The sequence below is a fragment of the Pteropus alecto genome, unplaced genomic scaffold (genome assembly GCF_000325575.1).
Source record: "Pteropus alecto unplaced genomic scaffold, ASM32557v1 scaffold7, whole genome shotgun sequence".
NCBI classification, from domain to species: domain Eukaryota; kingdom Metazoa; phylum Chordata; class Mammalia; order Chiroptera; family Pteropodidae; genus Pteropus; species Pteropus alecto.
In genome coordinates this window covers 62,812,047-62,824,974 of record NW_006494614.1, presented here as the reverse complement: position 1 = coordinate 62,824,974, position 12,928 = coordinate 62,812,047, and the positions used below count along the sequence as shown (strand labels likewise).

The window sequence follows — 12,928 nt, the reverse complement described above, 5'->3', positions numbered from 1 at the left end:
GCGTTGTTTTCTGTCAGCTGGGGGTTTACGCTGAGATGGGGACTTGAGGCGGGTTTTTTTTTTTTTTTTTTGGTATTTGCAAAGTCAGTGCTGAGGACTGTGCTACTGGAGCCTCAGAGGCACATTCAAGCCCCAGACAGCGACCCGGAGCTGACCATGGGTCAAGTCTTGGATGGGCAAAGCCCAGGTAACCTGCATAAACACCTTGAAGCTGGTATTACTATTACTCTCATTTCATAGGTGAGAAAACAGCCCCAGAGTGGTGAAGTCTCAAGAATTAAACCGACTGGGTCTGATGGATGCCGGTGCTCGAGTTCTTAAGGCCCTTGTGGACCACTGGTTGAAGAAGTCTGTGCAAAGGGCTGGGGTTTGGAGGTTTAAACAAGATGGCTTCTCAAATGAAATGCTCCTGGGACACTGCTGCTTGGGGGATAGGTACTGACACCAAAACCTGAGGCCAGAGAAGAGGAAACCAGGGCTCAGAGGGGCTGAGCCTGAGCTGGCTTGAGATGGCAAGCCCAACACCTAGGGTTTCCTATACACCTCCATCGGTGTAGCCCATGTGGAGGAGACAGAAAGGTGGCCTCCACGCTGAGGACTCAACTGACCTCTGCATGCCATCATGTCGTGCTAGAGGCCATTCTCTGAGTTGGGTCCCTCAGGCACTCTGTGGCTGTACCTCCCTGCCCTAGTGAGGTGGTCATCTTGGCCTCTGATGTCCACACAGGACCTGTTTGCTTGGTGCTGCCCTCTCAGCCCCCCTGCAGGACCCACATTCTCCCTGAGGCAGTGGCCTTGTCCTGTCTGGCCTAGCCCCACTACTCAGGCTTTGGGTTCAGACCTCACAGCTGTAGCCTGTTCTCCCCGACCCTGGTGTCACCAGTTTCTCTCCCCAGGTCATTTCTACCAGCATACAAACACCAGGATTACTCAGTTTGAGCAATGCAGGCCATGTCCCCTCAGACAGGCTCTTCCTTTGTCCTCTGTAAGAGCTTCCTCCCTGCTCTGCTACAATGGTTTTGGTCAGGACCTCAGGGACCTTCACACTTGCCCAGGCCAGCAGTCGCCTCTCTGCCTTGGTCTCACCAGTCAAGAGACAGCAGACACTACTGCCCTTGGCAGAATCCCCCAACTAGTGTCCACATGTCCGGTCTCTTTAGGGGGCGGGGGGGCCTCATCCTGTGCCATAGTTCCCCATGGCACTTGCGGGACTCTGACCAAGCCCTGAGCCCCAGCACGCATCCCTCAGCTGTCTGAGGGTCATGATGCTCAGAGGGGCTCTCTTCCCTGACTCCTTTGCCAGTGATGGTGCCAGACATCCACCCAGACAGCCACATCAAAGCCCGGCCTTGTGCTTGCTGCTACCTCCTCACCTAGACTGCCCCTGGCAGTTCCCTGTGGGCTCTGAAGTCCTATATGGCTCTGCCTCAGCTGCCTCCACCTGCTTCAAGTCATCACCTTTGATTTTCTTCTAATTTTGCAACCCACAGTTGCCATCCAACAACCAGGTAATTTCAAAACCAAATTGGGTCATACCTTTTGCAGCTCAAAGCCTCTAGTGAGGCCTTGTTGCTCCGGGAAGAAATCTCATCTTTGCCTGGAACCACCCTCAGAAATTTATCCCCTGCATGCTCACCATACTGCCAGGCTCCAGCCACAGTGACCACCTCCTGGGCCTTAGCCCTGCGGGCAACCACTAAACTGCTCTTTCCTGGTGTGCAGGTCTCAGCCTGTTATCTCTGAGTGGCTTTTCCACTCCAATTAAAGTAGCCCCGCCACCGTCTGACCACATCACTGTTTTTCTTTATGGGCTTGCCTGCTCCTGCTGCCCCATCTCCAAGTAAGGCCATTTCTCTGGAGTGGTGGTGCCCTCGGGGTGGGTCAGCAACCCTGGTCCCTCCGCTGCTTATTCAGTATAGATGGTTAAAGGGTACGTGTGGAATGAGGGAATCCTATTTAATTCTCACAACAACCTGTAAGGCTTAATGTGTCCTGGGAGAAATGAGGGACAGTTTCCCACTTCAGATATACTGAACAGGTGCCTTTACCCCCAGGGCACACTTGGCTGTTAAAACTGAGTGGTGGGGCTAGTACCAGCATCTAGTGGGCAGTGCTGGGGGCATCTGCTCTGCTCCAAAAGGGAAGGCGCAGGCTCAGGTTTGTGCGTGCTTGCTGGGCCTTTCCTAGTGCAAGAGACCTGGGGATCCTGCTGCCTCTGTGCTTGAGCTAGGTGCTTGCTACTGCCCTGCCTCCCTTCAGCCTGCTCAGGGCTGCCCCATCACTAGGCGTAAGCCAACCACATTGCTCTCATGCACTAGCCACAGCCTGGAGCTTCCCGCCCCCACATGGGACCCCACTTTTAAGCTCCTCTGCTCAGATCCTAGTGGTCGCAGATCTCTGCAGATCTTGAGCTCCTGGGTACCACCTGCAGCCCTGCACCCCGGGGACTGTGCTGTCTTCCCTGCCATGCAGTTGGGGTGGCATGATGGTGTACTTACTGTTGATGATTGCTGTGGCTAGGATAGATGCCATGCCGGCCTGCTGGGGCAGAAGCTGGATGTCAGTGTGTGAGGGGGCCAAGCACTCGGGCTCTGCTGGCTCCTTCTTCACAGGGTGGCTGGGGGTGCTGTGAAGCTCAGCTGAGAGGAGCACGCTCAGCAGTCCACCTGCTGGCACCGGCTTGGTAAGCCTGCACCAGAGGGCTTCATCTGCAGGGGTAAGAGCACCCGTGATAGGAGGGCCAGGAACCCTGGGCCCACCACCCCTGCTCTGCCAAGACTCTGCCCATCTTATCCTCGTGAGCCCCTCATCTTAGAGATCAGCATTTTGAAGCCTGGGGTCGGGGATGGAGCCAAGGCCATGGTCAGGGAGTGGCCACATGCAGGTCATAGCTGTGGCTGGCTGTTTTCCACAAGCTGTCTTGCCTCTGTGGGGTGACTAGATGGTCCCCCAGGCCTGCCTGTACCGTGGGCCTCCCTGCCCTGAGCCTATGGAGTGGGAGTGCCCCGAGGGTGGCTAGAACAGCTGTCCCATTTTGCAGAGGAGGGGTGGTATGTGGGACAGGGGGCAGAGCACCTGGGGAGGGCCTAGTAGCTGCTGGGCAAGGTCCTGGACCAGCCTCCTTGCTCCATTCAACTCTGATACTGCACTGTTCCCTCGGCAGCCTGCAGGGGGCAGCGTTGGCCAACAAGACCCCAGTGAGGGGCCCAATCATGTCTGTCAAGCACTAGGCCACTCAGCTGCAAGAACCCTTTTCCTGCCTGGGAAGACTCAGGTGGCTGGAGTCCTGCTGGCCAGGCTAGCAGGAGGGGCAGGCCAGCCAGGTAGTGCTAACTGGCTCATGTCCTGGCTGGATGTACAAACTCAAGGCTGACCACTTGCTGCCATAACCAGGCTCTCCAGTGCCTTACAGCTGCTCTGGGTCCTTAGGGTACCCCTTGGTGGGGAGGACGGGCCAGGGTTCTTCCCCCATGCGGAGGGTTAAACTGAGGCACACAGGGTGAAGTGCTGGCCCAGGTGCACAGAGTGGATAGCAGGGTAGGATGGAACGTCCAGTCCCCAGATGCTGAACCCAGCAACACCTTGGCAGCTCCCAGGTGGGTAGAGGCCAAGTCGAGGAGCTGGTCACAGGGCTGCTGCCTGGCCCCAGTGGCCTTTGGCTCTGTCTGGAAATGAGAGCCACTCTCAGGATGGAACTTTACTTTTACTGAGGACATTTGGCTGAACATGCTATGTGCTCAGGAGGTGGTGGTGGGTGTGACACCGCCAGAACATTCTAGCAAAGTGAAGCCCCCCATAGGGGAACAAGACGGGTCTCCTGTGGCCAATGGGTGCACAGCCCTCCCAGGTGACCGTGTGGCAAATGGCCTTCACTTAGAAGTTGTCACGTGTCTGTCCACACACCCTTTCCCGGGACCCAAGCCTCCTTACTCGTAACAGGGCGCCCTCATCACCCTGACACTCTGACCCTCACACATCGAGAAGGCTATGCTGCACCTTCCGCAGGAATAAGGCCACCGGGGCAGGCAGGACTGCAGTGATGGAGACAGGTCCCTTCATCTGTGTGGCCTGAACTCTGAAGTGAGAAAGTGAAGGGGGCGAGGACACCTATCCTGTTCTCCCTCCCCCTGCCCAGGCTCTCCCTCCTGGGTCCCTTCTTACGGAAGGTGCAGGGAGGCAAGAGGGACATAGGAAGGAAGCCGAGGCAAAAGCTCTTGGGCTATGAGCCCTTGTGCTTGATCAAGCTCTTTCCTCAACATCACAAAGAAATGGAGGCCCCAGAAGGTGAGGGGACTTACTCAGGCCCCACCCACAGTTAGGTTTGGACACAGCCCTCCTGAATGTTCCTGGAGTGGGCCACACTGCACATGCCCTGGCCCAGTCGGCACCTATAGCTGGGCCTGTTGGTCTCCCTGGCCTGGGTTCGTCCACGGCTCCAGTGGTCTCCCAGAGGCCCTGAGAGTTGTCTCGGCTTCCTGAGACCCCGCTTCCCCACCCCCAGGGCAGACATCTGTCCTGCCCCAGATGGTTGTTAATTGGGGTACTGGGGGTGCAGTGGTGGCCAGCCCCTCAGCCTGGTTCAGAGCAGGCTGGTTTCCCTTTAAGGGCCAGCCAAAGGACCTCCACCTTCCGGAAGGCTGAGAGGGAAGCGCCAGATACCAACCCTTCCTGTGGATCTCCGCATTGGCCTCGGCCTCCGTCAGGGCACAGGGCAGTGTCCTCAGCCAGCAGGCCTCGTCCTCCAGCAGCAGAGTCAGGGCTGGGCTCTGGGGGACAGAAAGGGGGCATCAGCAAGGACGCAGAATGGAAAGAGCCCAGCCAGGGACTCCCGACGGGGTGTGTGGGGGAAAGCCCAAGAGACTGCCTGGTGGGGTGCTGGGCCAGGCTGTGGGATTGATACTCATCAAGTGCTGAGCTCGTAACACATTTTAGGGATATGGCGCTGGGTTCTCTTGGAAACAGGCCCAGAGAGGTCAAGCAACATACTGATGGTTACACAGCCAGCCAATGGCAGAGGGTATCACCCTCAGACCTGTGTTCTCTCTTTACCACACCCCATCCTGGCAGGTCACTGGGAGCTATGGCACATTCCATGGGTACATGGGGTTGTACCAGGCACAGGCTCTTCCCACATGAGCACCCAGGGGCCTAGAAAATGAGCTCTGTGGTCTGAGGCCAAGATTGGCTCAGAGAAGACAGCATCTCCCTGGAGAGGGTCTTTTGTGTCTTTTCTGACAGTGGGACTCCCTCCCCGTTGCAGGGCACACGGTGGGCCCACCTTTGTCCTGACCATCCCTGGGGCCAGGACATAGTGGACACTTGAAGAACACCAGTAGCTTTTTGCTGAGGTCTCCAGGCAGCTTGATGTCCCCATGCTGAGGCTGGCTCAGCATGGTCTCCTCCCTGTGACCCCCATATACCAGCCCCTTGCCCACCCGGCCTTGCTGCCAGCCTGGAGAGTAAGCAGTGTCCTCTCATCTCACAGGTGAGGAAACTGAGGCATGGGGAGGGAAGGGAAGAGGGGGGACAGTCTGAGCCAGCATCTGGCCCAGCCATGCTCTCTCCCCAGCTGGGTCTGCCTGTTGGCCTTTGTAGCACCTGGAAGGAAAGAGCACTCTGGGTTAGGCCCTCAGGGCTGGGCCTTGGATGGGGGTGGCCTGATTTCCAGCACCCTGCAAAGCAGAGGAAACACGTGTCCCCTGTCCCAACGCAGTCTGGTGTCAGGAGATGGCTGGGTGGCATGGGCTACCTACAGCCCCACTCTGTGGCCCAGCCCCTGACATAGTGCAGACCCATGGTTGGCTGGCAGGCAGAGCAGAAACCTGGCCCTCTCTGCCTGAGACTGGGGTGACTGCTGCCACCTCTCGGGCCTCAGCCCCACCACTGGACCCTGGTTCTGGGCAGCTCTGCCTGGAGGTCCCAAGCTCAGCCACTGAGTTCCGCATAGAAAGGTATGGTGTATGTTAACATTTGAGTATTTTTGTTTTATAACTTTTACTTAGAAACTGAAGAACCAATGTCACTTGCTGTACCTGGAAATGCTATCGCCTAGACAGGGGTGGTTTTGTGTACCCTAGGGCTGCACATGGCAGTTGGTGAGGATGCTGCCATGGTGGGACGGCCAGAACAGGTGATGGCACGTGGGGCATCCTCTGATGGGTTCCAGGCACCTCCCTGCCAGGTCCAAGCCCATAGCACTTTCCTGGGCTTTGCCCATGCAGACCATAGGGGCTCCAGACCTGGGCATCAGGGTCTAGTCCAGGCTTGACATCCCCTACTGTGACCTTGGGCAGGGTATCACTCCTCGACCTACCCTCTAACCACCTCCGTGTTTTGTCCCCATCTGGTGGCAGACTCGGGGACCCAGTAAGATCAGGCCAGTGTGCTGGACACTCCTGGTAACAACTCCCAGCCAGGTTAGCACACCCCAGTTCAGTCATGGAATGGGCGAGCGGAGAATAGCTGGCCAGCGGGTCAGGAAGAGCCCTGCCATCCAGCACCACGAAGCCCTCCTTGGAGCTTCAGCCCAAGCCTGCATGCTCACTCTGGACCCATCCTGGTCCTGCCAACTGCTTGCAGGATGGGTCACATCCATGACTCTGTGACTCAGTTTCCCCCAGGGCATTGGGAAGAAGCAATCTGTGTGAAGCCCTCCTTTGAAACAGTGCCCTCCTGGTATGTGACCAGCACATGACAAACAAGCCCCCACCATCCTTGCTTTCACATTCCCTTTGGCCAGCAGGACACGCCAGGCAGGCACTTGCCTTTGGGCCCGGGAGGCTGGCATCCACTGCAGCACCAGCCAGCAATCACCAAATGTCAACTCGAGGTGGGGCTCTCCGCCAAGGAGCCGCTTTGGGGCAGGCTGGTGTCAGGCAGCTCCCTGCTTTTTTAAGACACCAGTGATTCTGACACTGAAGAGTAGGGCGCCAGAGCTGGGTGCCAGCTGGGGGTCCCCACTAGCTGGGAGTTCTGTGGAGACCACAGCGGGAGACAGGCCTGAGGCAAAGTGGAATGGGTGGGGCTGGCGCAGTGGTGGGTGAACCAGCGGGGCCAGCAGCTAGCAGCAAGGCGGAAGCTGGGGCCTCCCCAAGTCTCTAATGAATATTAATGAGTGGAGGAGAGTGAAAAAATTAATCTGCCTGATCCTCTGATGGGTGCTGCGGTAACGATATGAAATCTAATTATTCGTCCCAATATTTCTAAACCCTCAAACTGAGACTGACAGCCTCCCCGTCGGTTTAATGCTTATCACTCTCAGGAGCGCGTGTTCACAGCATGATAAAAACCCCCGCGTCCAGCTTTGCTGACGCTGCAGAACCCCTAATTTTCCGTGTATGTTCCAAGCAGATGGAAGGCAGGGGCGCCATGTCCCTGGTCAGCTTTGTGCCTTCTGCTTGGAGCAGCCCGTCTCCGTGTTCTGAAGGGTACTGAGTACCCAAGCTTGGTGGCTGCCCTGGCCGGGCTGGGCTGGGTGATGGCCCTGTCTTTGAGGGCAGGTGAGGAGGGAGGGGATGAAGGGGTCTGGGGGGCCTCTGTCCTGCACCCTGCACCTGACATCCAGGAGGAAATGGGCTGGGAGATCCAGGGCTTTATGGCTGAACTTCACCCCTAGATTGCCTCAACTCTTAACACTTGGAATAGGGTAGGGCTGGCTCCTCACTTAAATGGGGAAGGCTCGAGATGGAGGGGGACAACTGTCTGAATGTCAGCCCAGCCTGCTCTCACCCCCACCACCCACCCCAGGCAGCCAGCCCCTTGCCCTGTACCAAGCAGCCTACAGGACACCTCCCCGCCCCCAGGATTACACTGGGTGAGGAGCAGATTTGTCTCTTTTTCCCTTTTGGAGGGGCTGACACTATATAGGGTTGCCCCATTACTCATTATTTTTTCTTTTTTCCCCCTATTTTCTCCCCAAATCTCAGCAGCCCGGGAACAGAAGCCCTTTTCTCTGGTGGTGAAGGCACTGGCTGAGGCAGGTCCCCTTCCTGGCCCGCCCTGCCTGTGGGCAGCAGGGTGTAAACCTGGAAGGGGCCGTTTATTCATAACTCCCCACTAGCCCTCCTGCCAAAATAAGCAGAGCCCTGGGTGCCTCCAGCCACCTTCCCTCTGTGGGTACCCCAGTCTTGGTGCCTAGTCTAGATTCAGCTTGCCCTGGACAGGCCCTGTCCAGAGTTAGCGAGAAGCCCTGCCCACAGTCCTTTGGGGTTTCCCGGCCCCTCCCTCCTGGCTCCAGGCCAGCCCCACCCAGCTCCTGGATAACCGGCGGCCACTTTAAATTCTCTGGGTGCATCTGAGAACGCTCCTTGTTTCCCCAACAAAGAGGTCAGTGTCTGGATTCTGTGCCCACTGATAACCATCAGAAACCCTATCTCTGCCGCATCCGCTGTGACAACTTTATCTAAGGCTGTTCCCAAACCTGGCGGTGCTTCTCTTAAAGCTGAGTTGAGGGGAGGTGGGGGATCTGTTCTGAGGGAGGGTGGCCCAGCATAGGAAGCAGACAGCCCTGCAGAAGGTTAATGGGGCCACCAGGCCTCACCACCAGCAGGTTTGTGTGAGGGCAGGGCTGGGGCAGGCCAGGGGGGGCTCTGACTAGACCCTCCCCTCTGTCCTTCAGCCAGTCCTGAGAAACCACGAGCCGCCCAGAGGCAACAGCCTTCAGTCCTTGGGCCCTTTTTGTCTCTCCCAGACCCTGTGAAGAACCCATTTTACAGGCAAAGAGACTGAGGCCCATAGAGGTGAATGGTGCTCAAGGCCATGGGAGGTGGCCATGTGCACACAGGACTAGAACCTAGGTCTGCATGATCTCTACTACATCACTGCAGACTTTTCTTTCATTCATTCATCCGAGAGCCTGCTTTGTGCCAGGTGTGGGTCACTGTGAACAGTACATGCAGTCCTGATGTCCTGGTGTGGATGCTGGAGTAGAGAGGCAAAAGCAAGCCATGGAGGCTGGAGGGTCAAGTTCTGGAGAAACAGGGACAGACCGAGAAGGGCTGAGGCTTGGCGGGTGCAGGTGCAGGGTGCAGGCCACTGTAGCCAGGGCAGTTGGGGTGAGGCCTGGAGGGGTAAAAAGGGGAGTTGTGTGGACACCAGGCAGGAGGGGACATCGGGGGGAGGGATAGCAGAGGAAGGGAAAATGGGGGGAGGGGATGGCATGGGGAAGAGCCATGTGACTCCCGGGCATTTTCCTCCGGGTGGCCCTAGAACTCAGGGAGGGAGCCAGCCATTTGGGTGGGCTTTGTGCCCTGGCCCCAGAGGGGTGGCCAGGGCTGAGGAGAAGAGGTCTCTCCTAGCCCTCAGCATGGGTCTTTCCTATGTGGCAGGAGGAGTCCTGAGTCCCTGGGACCAGCTGAATTCTCCTGAGCCCCCAGGTGGCCAGTCTGGGGGCCAGCAGCAGGTCTCCTGTCTGGGGTTTGTCCCTAGGAGGGCACCCCATGCCACACTCTTCCTTACCCTGGGGCTCCAGAGGAGCCCAGACTTGACCATCCTCTCAGGGGCTGCCCCATGCAGGGCCAGGGGCCAACCTGGCCAGGCCCTAGCTTTGCTACTTGCTAGTTCTGTGGAGTGGGCTGAGTGTGGCCCTCAAAGATATGTCCACGTGCATGCAGCCTGAATGCAACCTTGTTTGAAAAAAGAATCTTTGCAGATGTGATTAAAATAAGGATAATCCACACGAATGATTATCCAGGTGGGTCCTAAGGAGACAAAGTGTCCTTAAGAGAGAAGAGAAAGGGAAAAGAAGAGGCAGAGGTGGGACCGACATGTCTCCAAGCCAAGGAACTCTAAGGATCACCAGCAGCCACCAGAAGCTGGAGAGAATATAGTTCTGCTTAAGACACCAAGTTTGTGGTACTTTGTTACAGCAGCCACAGGAAACTCTTACATTCTGGGGAACCTCTCTGAACCTCAGTTTCTCCATCTGTATAATAGGGCTATCGGAACAGCTGCCTTATGGTTGAGGGGAGTCAACAGTGTCAGCCTAAAATTCTAGCCTGGGGCTTGCTGGGGAATAACCACCTTAGTCCTAGTGATCTGTTGGCATCCCCAGCTCTGGGCCAGGCTATACTCCAGTAATAGGGGAGGGGGAAGGGAGCATAGCTTCAGGGCATTTCCCATTGGGTCCCATGGGGCTGCTGGGTCCACTGGACAGAGGACAACAGGCGGGAATGATTGGGAGAGGCCCCCAGAAGCACAAGGGGCATGGAGAGGGCCATAGGGCTTATAAGTAAGGGGCAGTGCTGGGGCAGGGATGTGGGCAGGAATGGCTGGCGGGCCAGCTCCAGCACTGTTCCTCTGTACCCAGGCCTTAGTGGGCAGCAACCACCTGCTGGTGGGGTGTTTTACAACATGTCATTCGTCACCGACTCTCACTTTCCAGGTAGGAACACTGAGGCTGGACAGCTGCAGCCAGCAGCAGGGTGACCCATTGCACCTGGTGCTGTGATGTGGAACGCTTGAAAACATTTCAGCAGGTGAGCAAAGCAGGATGTAGGGTGGCTTGCAGTGCATCCCTATCTGGATAAAGAAAGAACTCAGAGCACCCCACACGTGGGCACGTGGGCTGGGTCCCCAGAAGTCAGTGCAGTGACAGGCCGGGGGTGGGGGATGTCTTCCCTGTGCATCCCCTGTCCCTTATGACCTATTACAAATAGATGTAAATGAGAATCAAAGAGGAGAAAGGAACATCACTAGGCGTGCACTTGGGCATCCAGCCTCAGCTCTCCTCTGGCCCCTGGCCAGGGCTTGCCCTGCTGTGAGGTTTGGCTCTATTATGGCAGTGACACCTGATGCCAGCATTCGGGGCTTCCTACATGGAGGGATGCTAAGAGCCTTGGGATGCTACACCCCAAGGGTCCCAGCCCCATTTCTCTTTCCAGGTAAGGGACCAAGGAGGCCCACCCAATTGACCCTCTACACTGATCCCTGAGCAAAGACTCGCCTGGGGCCACATGGCAAGTCAGGGCCTAGAGGGTCTGATTTCAACCTCTCAGGGTTTTTCTCCACTGAACCTGTTGCCCTGCTTGGCAGCCATAGGCCCCTCCCAGGTCTCATTGATATTAATGGCCTTATGGCTAAAGTAGGTAAGTCCTGTGGAGTCAAATGGACAGACAGATGGGCCAAGCCAGTGTGGGCCAAGCTGGGGTGAAAGAGCTCATTTGTTTGTTCATTCATTCATTTGCTCATTCATTCATTCATTCATTCATTCATCCATCCACCATCCATTTATCCACTTATTCACCATTCGTCCACCCGCCTTCCATCCGATCATCTATCCACCCATTTATCTACCCAACCACCCATCCATCCATCCATCCATTTATCTACCCAACCACCCACCCATCCATCAATCCATATCCATCCATATCCATCCATCCATCCATCCATCCATCCTTCCTTCCATCCATCCATCCATCCATCCTTCCATCCATCCATCCATCCATCCTTCCATCCATCCATCCTTCCATCCATCCATCCGTCCGTCCGTCCGTCCTGAATATTTCTTTTGTATCTGACTGCAAGTTTTAGAGCTGGCTGGGTCTCTAAGCCCTGGTTTCCAATAGTGGAGGTTGCTATTACATCAGGGAGGGACTTTCCAAAGGTCACACAGCAGGTTGGTGCCGGAACCAACTCTTGACCTGACACCAGGCTCTGTGCCCTCTGTGTCCTTCCTGGGGCTCCCACCCACGTCCAGCTACCTTGACCCCACTCCTGCCTATGAGTGTTCTCCCCACTCCCCCAAGGAGACCAGCAGGAAAAGGTGGCCATACCCCATCAGTGCCTCTCTCCCTCCTCCCTCTCCAAAGAGTGAAGACAAACCGCCTGGCTGGTGATAGGATGATCTGGGGCAGGAGGTGTGTGGGGGAGAGAACTGGGACCCATCAGCTGAGCTCGATAAGGGGCCCGCTGAAATGTTAGCAAAAATATTTAGACAATAAATGAAGTATCAGAAAGGCACACATATCTTTAAGAAATCAATCATCTTGTTCGTGCGTCTGGACATTTGGCGCCAAGGCAGAGATAGCGCCTGCTGGGGAGATAAGGGTTAATCAAGGATTTAATTCTGCAAGAGATAAAACTGCAGGGAAGAGCAGGCGAGGCTCTTTCCTCCCTGGGCTCCTCCGCAAGCGCCTCAAAGGCCTCTGGCTTCTCTGGGGCTGGCTCCCTTGTTCCCTTTGGACATTATCTCTCTGCCTGGAGAGGGTTTCCAGCCTCGTGCCAAGTCTCCCCAGAATGACCTGTGCCCCAGGCCCAAGGAGGACAAAACTCCCAGAGAGGAGGCTGCAGATGGGAGGGGAGGGCAACGTGGGGACATGGCCGGGATCCTGGGGCTGGCGAGGGTGTCTCCTGCCCCTCAGCCCTGTCCTTTTAGAGCCTGTAGGCGTCTCTGGGGTTGGGTGGACCCTCTGCTATTTGATTCGATGACTTTGGAAAGTCACTTAACCTCTTGAAGTCTCAGTTTCCTCATCTGTAGAATAGGGACAGTGATCCCTGACTCAGGGCGGGAGGGAGGAAGAAAACAGAGGCTGTAAGGATGGGCGCATAGTATGGTGTCGGGAGAGTCTGGACACTCAGAACATGCCGAGACCCCCCGTCCTCAGCCACCCTGCCTTTGCCGCGTCACTGCTCACAGGTTTTCTTGACACTTTGAGAGTTCAGAGATGAGAACCGAAGAGTTCCCAGCTCACTTACTCATCATTCCAACTATTAACTGCGCCCAACAGCCTAGCCTCTGACGACTCAACTGCTGCTTGAATGCCTCCAGTGACGGGAAGCTCATGGCCTCCAGAGACTGCTCTAAACACTACAGAGGAGGGAGGGCCCTAACTGCTAGGTTGGAGCTGGTTAGGGCTATCAGGGTGGCATTTGGCCTCCAGGTGCCAGTGTTGAGGGAGGAGCCCCACCCACACAACCCATTACTTCCTGC

At 56.4% G+C, this 12,928-nt stretch overlaps 1 protein-coding gene across 1 annotated transcript in view; it reads right to left on the bottom strand.

Annotated features, from left to right (window-relative positions):
- Positions 1-12,928, bottom strand: part of ZFPM1 (zinc finger protein, FOG family member 1) — a 45,089-nt gene that overhangs the window by 4,621 nt on the left and 27,540 nt on the right. Inside the window, exons 4-5 of the mRNA XM_006926884.2 lie at positions 4,664-4,766; positions 2,499-2,708 (exon numbers count right to left, since the gene is read on the bottom strand). Coding sequence (XP_006926946.1) covers positions 2,499-2,708; positions 4,664-4,766 — 313 coding nt within the window. The remainder of the gene's footprint in view (positions 1-2,498; positions 2,709-4,663; positions 4,767-12,928) is intronic.